We start from the raw sequence: 10000 nt of genomic DNA on the forward strand, positions 1-10000 counted from the left end.
TCTCCTCACCGCCGCCCTCTAAACACTAAACTTACTGTGGTAGGATCTGGTAGAGCAACATCTCGGAGTTCTTCTTATCCTCACCGCCGCCCTCTAAACACTAAACTTACTGTGGTAGGATCTGGTAGAGCAACATCTCTGAGTTCTTCTCCTCCTCACCGCCGCCCTCTAAACACTAAACTTACTGTGGTAGGATCTGGTAGAGCAACATCTCGGAGTTCTTCTTCTCCTCACCGCCGCCCTCTAAACACTAAACTTACTTTGGTAGGATCTGGTAGAGCAACATCTCGGAGTTCTTCTTCTCCTCACCGCCGCCCTCTAAACACTAAACTTACTGTGGTAGGATCTGGTAGAGCAACATCTCGGAGTTCTTCTTCTCCTCACCGCCGCCCTGTAAACACTAAACTTACTGTGGTAGGATCTGGTAGAGCAACATCTCGGAGTTCTTCTCCTCACCGCCGCCCTGTAAACACTAAACCTACTGTGGTAGGATCTGGTAGAGCAACATCTCGGAGTTCTTCTTCTCCTCACCGCCGCCCTCTAAACACTAAACTTACTGTGGTAGGATCTGGTAGAGCAACATCTCGGAGTTCTTCTTCTCCTCACCGCCGCCCTCTAAACACTAAACTTACTTTGGTAGGATCTGGTAGAGCAACATCTCGGAGTTCTTCTTCTCCTCCTCGCCGCCCTCTAAACACTAAACTTACTTTGGTAGGATCTGGTAGAGCAACATCTCGGAGTTCTTCTCCTCACTGCCGCCCTCTAAACACTAAACTTACTGTGGTAGGATCTGGTAGAGCAACATCTCGGAGTTCTTCTCCTCACCGCCGCCCTCTAAACACTAAACTTACTGTGGTAGGATCTGGTGGAGCAACATCTCGGAGTTCTTCTTCTCCTCACCGCCGCCCTCTAAACACTAAACTTACTTTGGTAGGATCTGGTAGAGCAACATCTCGGAGTTCTTCTCCTCACCGCCACCGCCCTCTAAACACTAAACTTACTTTGGTAGGATCTGGTAGAGCAACATCTCGGAGTTCTTCTTCTCCTCACCGCCGCCCTCTAAACACTAAACTTACTTTGGTAGGATCTGGTAGAGCAACATCTCGGAGTTCTTCTTCTCCTCCTCACCGCCACCCTCTAAACACTAAACTTACTGTGGTAGGATCTGGTAGAGCAACATCTCGGAGTTCTTCTTCTCCTCACCGCCGCCCTCTAAACACTAAACTTACTGTGGTAGGATCTGGTAGAGCAACATCTCGGAGTTCTTCTTCTCCTCACCGCCGCCCTCTAAACACTAAACTTACTGTGGTAGGATCTGGTAGAGCAACATCTCGGAGTTCTTCTTCTCCTCACCGCCGCCCTCTAAACACTAAACTTACTGTGGTAGGATCTGGTAGAGCAACATCTCGGAGTTCTTCTTCTCCTCACCGCCGCCCTCTAAACACTAAACTTACTTTGGTAGGATCTGGTAGAGCAACATCTCGGAGTTCTTCTTCTCCTCACCGCCGCCCTCTAAACACTAAACTTACTGTGGTAGGATCTGGTAGAGCAACATCTCGGAGTTCTTCTTCTCCTCACCGCCGCCCTCTAAACACTAAACTTACTGTGGTAGGATCTGGTAGAGCAACATCTCGGAGTTCTTCTTCTCCTCACCGCCGCCCTCTAAACACTAAACTTACTGTGGTAGGATCTGGTAGAGCAACATCTCGGAGTTCTTCTTCTCCTCACCGCCGCCCTCTAAACACTAAACTTACTTTGGTAGGATCTGGTAGAGCAACATCTCGGAGTTCTTCTTCTCCTCACCGCCGCCCTCTAAACACTAAACTTACTGTGGTAGGATCTGGTAGAGCAACATCTCGGAGTTCTTCTTCTCCTCACCGCCGCCCTCTAAACACTAAACTTACTGTGGTAGGATCTGGTAGAGCAACATCTCGGAGTTCTTCTTCTCCTCACCGCCGCCCTCTAAACACTAAACTTACTGTGGTAGGATCTGGTAGAGCAACATCTCGGAGTTCTTCTTCTCCTCACCGCCGCCCTCTAAACACTAAACTTACTGTGGTGGGATCTGGTAGAGCAACATCTCGGAGTTCTTCTTCTCCTCACCGCCGCCCTCTAAACACTAAACTTACTGTGGTAGGATCTGGTAGAGCAACATCTCGGAGTTCTTCTTCTCCTCACCGCCGCCCTCTAAACACTAAACTTACTGTGGTAGGATCTGGTAGAGCAACATCTCGGAGTTCTTCTTCTCCTCACCGCCGCCCTCTAAACACTAAACTTACTGTGGTAGGATCTGGTAGAGCAACATCTCGGAGTTCTTCTTCTCCTCACCGCCGCCCTCTAAACACTAAACTTACTGTGGTAGGATCTGGTAGAGCAACATCTCGGAGTTCTTCTTCTCCTCACCGCCGCCCTCTAAACACTAAACTTACTGTGGTAGGATCTGGTAGAGCAACATCTCGGAGTTCTTCTTCTCCTCACCGCCGCCGCCCTCTAAACACTAAACTTACTGTGGTAGGATCTGGTAGAGCAACATCTCGGAGTTCTTCTTCTCCTCACCGCCGCCCTCTAAACACTAAACTTACTGTGGTAGGATCTGGTAGAGCAACATCTCGGAGTTCTTCTTCTCCTCACCGCCGCCCTCTAAACACTAAACTTACTGTGGTAGGATCTGGTAGAGCAACATCTCGGAGTTCTTCTTCTCCTCACCGCCGCCCTCTAAACACTAAACTTACTTTGGGAGGATCTGGTAGAGCAACATCTCGGAGTTCTTCTTCTCCTCACCGCCGCCCTCTAAACACTAAACTTACTTTGGTAGGATCTGGTAGAGCAACATCTCGGAGTTCTTCTTCTCCTCACCGCCGCCCTCTAAACACTAAACTTACTTTGGTAGGATCTGGTAGAGCAACATCTCGGAGTTCTTCTTCTCCTCACCGCCGCCCTCTAAACACTAAACTTACTGTGGTAGGATCTGGTAGAGCAACATCTCGGAGTTCTTCTTCTCCTCACCGCCGCCCTCTAAACACTAAACTTACTGTGGTAGGATCTGGTAGAGCAACATCTCGGAGTTCTTCTTCTCCTCTGCCAGCTGTCGGGTGCGGTCCTCCACAACGTCCTCCAGGTTGCTGGCGTAGTCCTCCAGCCTCGTGATTAGCGTCTCCATCAGGTTCACCTCGCGCCCGCTGCAACAGTCAACACACCATTACGATGAGTTAAACCCTGTCCTGTGACAATGTGATCAGTGTCTTTGCCAGCCTATGCACCTCGCGCCCGCTGCAACAGTCACAGTCAACCACCCCCTTTAGGTCCAGCCCTCGTGAGTTAAACCTTGCCCTGTGACAATGTGATGTGATATCTTCACCAGGTTCATCACACACCCACTGCAACAGTCACAGTCAACCAAGTCACCCCCTTTAGATCCAGCCCTGGTGAGTTAAACCTTGCCCTGTGACAATGTGATGTGATGTCTTCACCAGGTTCATCACGCACCCACTGCAACAGTCACAGTCAACCACCCCCTTTAGATCCAGCCCTGGTGAGTTAAACCTTGCCCTGTGACAATGTGATGTGATGTCTTCACCAGGTTCATCACGCGCCCACTGCAACAGTCACAGTCAACCACCCCCTTTAGATCCAGCCCTGGTGAGTTAAACCTTGCCCTGTGACAATGTGATGTGATGTCTTCACCAGGTTCATCACGCGCCCACTGCAACAGTCACAGTCAACCAAGTCACCCCCTTTAGATCCAGCCCTGGTGAGTTAAACCTTGCCCTGTGACAATGTGATGTGATGTCTTCACCAGGTTCATCACGCACCCACTGCAACAGTCACAGTCAACCAAGTCACCCCCTTTAGATCCAGCCCTGGTGAGTTAAACCTTGCCCTGTGACAATGTGATGTGATGTCTTCACCAGGTTCATCTCGCACCCACTGCAACAGTCACAGTCAACCAAGTCACCCCCTTTAGATCCAGTCCTGCACCGGCAGGCAATCTAGTGGCTGCTCCGCCTGGCGTCTGGCAGTGTGGGGTTAGTGCTAGGACTGGTTGGTCCGGTGTCAGAATAATGTGACTGGGTGAGACATGAAGCCTGTGCTGCGACTTCTGTCTTGTGTGTGGCGCACGTTATATGTCAAAGCAGCACCGCCCTGATATGGCCCTTCGTGGTCGGCTGGGCGTTAAGCAAACAAACAAACAAAAAATCCAGCCCTGGTGAGTTAAACCTAGCCCTGTGACAATGTATTGTATTGTATGGGGAGATTTATATAGCGCTTGACGTTCTCTAAGCGTTTTACATATTAATTTCTGCCGTGTGAGATGGAATTTTTTACACGCGTTCACATCGGCAAGCAAACCTCAAGCCTATTAGGGCGAGCATTCACCTTTCACGGCCTTTATTCCAAGTCACACGGGTATTTGGTGGACAGTTTTATCTATGCCTATACAATTTTGCCAGGAAAGACCCTTTTGTCAATCGTGGGATCTTTAACGTGCACACCCCAATGTAGTGTACACGAAGGGACCTCGGTTTTTCGTCTCATCCGAAAGACTAGCACTTGAACCCACCACCTAGGTTAGGAAAGGGGGCAGAAAATTGCTAACGCCCTGACCCAGGGTCGAACTCGCAACCTCTCGCTTCCGAGGCAAGTGCGTTTACCATTCGGCCACCCAGACAGACATGTGATGTGATATCTTCACCAGGTTCATCACGCGCCCACTGCAACAGTCACAGTCAACCAAGTCACCCCCTTTAGATCTAGCCCTGGTGAGTTAAACCTTGCCCTGTGACAATGTGATGTGATATCTTCACCAGGTTCATCACGCGCCCACTGCAACAGTCACAGTCAACCACCCCCTTTAGATCCAGCCCTGGTGAGTTAAACCTAGCCCTGTGACAATGTGATGTGATGTCTTCACCAGGTTCATTACGCGCCCACTGCAACAGTCACAGTCAACCAAGTCACCCCCTTTAAATCCAGCCCTGGTGAGTTAAACCTTGCCCTGTGACAATGTGATGTGATGTCTTCACCAGGTTCATCACGCACCCACTGCAACAGTCACAGTCAACCAAGTCACCCCCTTTAGATCCAGCCCTGGTGAGTTAAACCTTGCCCTGTGACAATGTGATGTGATGTCTTCACCAGGTTCATCACGCACCCACTGCAACAGTCACAGTCAACCAAGTCACCCCCTTTAGATCCAGCCCTGGTGAGTTAAACCTTGCCCTGTGACAATGTGATGTGATGTCTTCACCAGGTTCATCACGCACCCACTGCAACAGTCACAGTCAACCAAGTCACCCCCTTTAGATCCAGCCCTGGTGAGTTAAACCTTGCCCTGTGACAATGTGATGTGATGTCTTCACCAGGTTCATCTCGCACCCACTGCAACAGTCACAGTCAACCAAGTCACCCCCTTTAGATCCAGCCCTGGTGAGTTAAACCTTGCCCTGTGACAATGTGATGTGATGTCTTCACCAGGTTCATCACGCACCCACTGCAACAGTCACAGTCAACCAAGTCACCCCCTTTAGATCCAGCCCTGGTGAGTTAAACCTTGCCCTGTGACAATGTGATGTGATGTCTTCACCAGGTTCATCACGCGCCCACTGCAACAGTAGAAGGCATTCCCATAATCATATTTGACTACAGTAGAGCGAGATGTTAGAAATCTCAACTACTCCAGGTACCCATTTCCTCTCCCTCGCTGCCTTTGCCTTCCCCGGCTCTGAACAGAGTCAGGTACCCATTTCCTCTCTCTCGCTGCCTTTGCCTTCCCCGGCTCTGAACAGAGTCAGGTACCCATTTCCTCTCCCTCGCTGCCTTTGCCTTGCCCGGCTCTGAACAGAGTCAGGTGCCCATTTCCTCACTCTCGCTGCCTTTGCCTTGCCCGGCTCTGAACAGAGTCAGGTGCCCATTTCCTCTCCCTCGCTGCCTTTGCCTTGCCCGGCTCTGAACAGAGTCAGGTGCCCATTTCCTCTCTCTCGCTGCCTTTGCCTTCCCCGGCTCTGAACAGAGTCAGGTACCCATTTCCTGGCTCTGAACAGAGTCAGGTGCCCATTTCCTCTCCCTCGCTGCCTTTGCCTTCCCCGGCTCTGAACAGAGTCAGGTGCCCATTTCCTCTCCCTCGCTGCCTTTGCCTTCCCCGGCTCTGAACAGAGTCAGGTGCCCATTTCCTCTCCCTCGCTGCCTTTGCCTTCCCCGGCTCTGAACAGAGTCAGGTACCCATTTCCTCTCCCTCGCTGCCTTTGCCTTCCCCGGCTCTGAACAGAGTCAGGTACCCATCCCAAGCTGGGTGGACTGGGTAACGCTTGGAAAAATCAGGTTTGTGTATTCGCCCCGAGAGGGGATCGATCCACAACCGCGAGAGGCAAGCACAATAAGCACAGCATAACGGAGTTTCACATTCTGTCCCGTGACGTTAGAATCAGTGTCTCTGCCATGTTCAACCCGCGGCGGGACAGTGATGTTACCATGGTAGTGTGTCAACAGGGAACCTCAAACCGCATCAGCGAGGAGAGGGTTACTGTGGACGAAAATCAGTTGTGCAACCTAACAATCAGATTCAGACACAATTGTGGATTTCTTTGAGGACATATTTACAAGGTGTTAGATGAGACCCTACCAAGCTTTCAATCGGTTTAGATGAGACCCTACCAAGCTTTCAATCGGTTTAGATGAGACCCTACCAAGCTTTCAATCGGTTTGCATGAATTGCTCACTAACGGTTCGTTTGTTCAAATAGCTCAAGGCAAACACACCGTATCCCGACGTACTTGGTGTTAACGCCCGACGTACTTGGTGTTAACGCCCGACGTACTTGGTGTTAACGCCCGACGTACTTGGTGTTAACGCCCGACGTACTTGGTGTTAACGCACACCGTTCGTCACGCCTCACACACTTGGGTTGTGGAGTGTATGTACTCACTGTGTCAGGGATTTCAGGGACTTAAGGATGACGTCAAAGGTGGGCCTGAGGTCAGCGACGTCACTCCAGCACCTGTCCATCAGACTGTTGAGCTGTGGCGGCGCCTCACGCTGCGGGACCTTGGGTCGGTGTGGGGGGTTCTCCCGCTTCATCACCTTGTCCAGGATTTCTGCAGGTAAATGGTAAAGGTAAAGGTAAAGGTAAAGATAGTCCTACAACCATATTTTGCCGTACGATGTTAGAGATCTTAACTTTTGGTTACAACATGATTTTATTCAGATAAAATAGGGTGGTGTGTCATACAAAAATATAAACTTAGGACCACACTTCCTATTTATAGAAAGAATTGTACGTATTATAAAATACCACTTCACACCTAAACAATGGGGGATTCAATCAAAATGCAAAAGTTACAGGATCACTTGAAGTCACGTCACCTATTATGAAGTAATTCGCTCCACAGATGCAGAAGTAATTGGCATTTTCATGGGTGGCATTTTTTTTTTGTGTGGGGGGGGGGGTGGGGGAGGTGTCACCCTATACAAACGTTAAAGCATAACTTGAAGAGTGACGTCGCCAACCTGTGACCCCGAAAAGACCATACATAAACTGAAGGTAATGTACACATAATATGAAGTAATTCGCTCCACAGATGCAGAAGTTGGCTTTTGGGGCGGGGTGTCACCCTGTACCAAAGTTACAGCATAACCTGACGAGTGACGTCACCAACCTGTGACGCTGAGGAGACCACGCTGCGTGTCATAGGGCACGGAGCGTAACGTCACTTCCTCCATGATGATGCCGAAGCCGTACACGTCCCCCTTCTGACTGCCTCCCGTCTGGCGGTACCCCGAGCAGTACACACTCAGGTGTTCGGGGGCCAGCCACAGTAACTCTGCACACAATCAACAGGTGTGAGAAACAAAGGGGAGTAACCCGAGCAGTACACACTCAGGTGTTCGGGGGCCAGCCACAGTAACTCTGCACACAATCAACAGGTGTGAGAAACAAAGGGGAGTAACCCGAGCAGTACACACTCAGGTGTTTGGGGGCCAGCCACAGTAACTCTACGTTCAATTAGAAGCAATGTTGTTTTTAATGCTGGGCCTGTGCTTCGACAATAACCATTCCATGCAATATTTCCACTTTTAGAGCGCTCATCAATTTTGTCGTCGTAAACAATACATACACAAACGATCTGCGTCATTTGCTATCCACAACAACATGTTCGATCAGTTAAGCAGTAATAGAGGAATTCCGGGGAGAAACAAAACTCTGTCGAGTTTTTATGGGTTGCCGAAGAGTTGCTTCCCCTTGTTTGTCGGGTTTTTCTAGTTGTTTTATAACAACACTGAGACAAGCTACGCGTGACATGGTAGACTTGGCTCAGCGCTAAAACTATGGAAAGCGACTCTTCCGTTCCGCACAGCATTAAAACTTGACAGAGGTAGTTCCGAACTTCGTCATTAACTTGTACACACACACTCACACACACACACACACCCACAATCACACACACACACACACACACACACACACACACACACACACACACACACACACACACACACACACACACACACACACACACACACACACACACACACACACAATTAAAAGTAAAAAGTATCTTAAAGGAAAACGGTCATTTCAAATACAAAATAACGGCATTTGAAGCGAACCGTCTCCTACCCGTGTTAATCCCACATACATTGCGCGCCTCGACTGCGGGACGTTTTGAGTCAAATACACGTAAGTAGAGTATGCAGGATAAACAGAATACTACATGGCTTGCTGTGTCGTACCATATTTAGACTCGTTGTTTTTTCAAATATTGTGTTGTTATTGAAAAGCTCGCTTTCGTTCGCAGTTAAATATCTAAAAGAAATACTCGTTTAAATCTGGTACGACACAGCTACCATGTAGTATTCTCTATTGCTGTTTCAAAATGCGTAACCATAGCCGTACATACTCTCCAGCATGGCGTGGTAGTTGTCCTCGTGGTCCGTGACGACGGTCGGGGGGAAGAAGGAGAGGAGGCCAAAGTCCGTGACCTTCAGGCCAAAGCGACTGTCCACCACGCAGTTGGTTGACCGCAGGCGTCCGTGGAACTGGACAGGCGAGTGGTGGAGGAACTTCATCGCCTGCACAGAGCCAGCATGGAAAGATAAGATAAGATAAGAAAACGTTAACGTCCATTTTTGTTTTACATAAACATGGACATTTTTCTTTTGGCACAATTTGAACAATAGAAAATTTCCAAACATTTGAGAAACCCAGGTCTTTTTTTATTTTTGTTTTACCTCAGGTGCATGCAGGTTGCTACTACCGTTAGTGTTGGCCTTCTCTCTACCGTTAGTGTTGGCCTTCTCTCTACCGTTAGTGTTGGCCTTCTCTCTACCGTTAGTGTTGGCCTTCTCTCTACCGTTAGTGTTGGCCTTCTCTCTACCGTTAGTGTTGGCCTTCTCTCTACCGTTAGTGTTGGCCTTCTCTCTACCGTTAGTGTTGGCCTTCTCTCTACCGTTAGTGTTGGCCTTCTCTCTACCGTTAGTGTTGGCCTTCTCTCTACCGTTAGTGTTGGCCTTCTCTCTACCGTTAGTGTTGGCCTTCTCTCTACCGTTAGTGTTGGCCTTCTCTCTACCGTTAGTGTTGGCCTTCTCTCTACCGTTAGTGTTGGCCTTCTCTCTACCGTTAGTGTTGGCCTTCTCTCTACCGTTAGTGTTGGCCTTCTCTCTACCGTTAGTGTTGGCCTTCTCTCTACCGTTAGTGTTGGCCTTCTCTCTACCGTTAGTGTTGGCCTTCTCTCTACCGTTAGTGTTGGCCTTCTCTCTACCGTTAGTGTTGGCCTTCTCTCTACCGTTAGTGTTGGCCTTCTCTCTACCGTTAGTGTTGGCCTTCTCTCTACCGTTAGTGTTGGCCTTCTCTCTACCGTTAGTGTTGGCCTTCTCTCTACCGTTAGTGTTGGCCTTCTCTCTACCGTTAGTGTTGGCCTTCTCTCTACCGTTAGTGTTGGCCTTCTCTCTACCGTTAGTGTTGGCCTTCTCTCTACCGTTAGTGTTGGCCTTCTCTCTACCGTTA

General features: G+C 49.4%; 1 protein-coding gene across 1 annotated transcript in view; it reads right to left on the reverse strand.

Annotated features, from left to right (window-relative positions):
- LOC138970514 (atrial natriuretic peptide receptor 1-like) overlaps positions 1 to 10000 on the reverse strand; it is a 99289-nt gene that overhangs the window by 9005 nt on the left and 80284 nt on the right. Inside the window, exons 14-17 of the mRNA XM_070342967.1 lie at positions 8895 to 9066; positions 7653 to 7817; positions 6923 to 7091; positions 3033 to 3179 (exon numbers count right to left, since the gene is read on the reverse strand). Of these exons, the coding sequence (XP_070199068.1) occupies positions 3033 to 3179; positions 6923 to 7091; positions 7653 to 7817; positions 8895 to 9066 (653 nt within the window). The remainder of the gene's footprint in view (positions 1 to 3032; positions 3180 to 6922; positions 7092 to 7652; positions 7818 to 8894; positions 9067 to 10000) is intronic.

Source organism: Littorina saxatilis, linkage group LG7 (assembly GCF_037325665.1).
Source record: "Littorina saxatilis isolate snail1 linkage group LG7, US_GU_Lsax_2.0, whole genome shotgun sequence".
Classification (NCBI taxonomy): Eukaryota; Metazoa; Mollusca; class Gastropoda; order Littorinimorpha; family Littorinidae; genus Littorina; species Littorina saxatilis.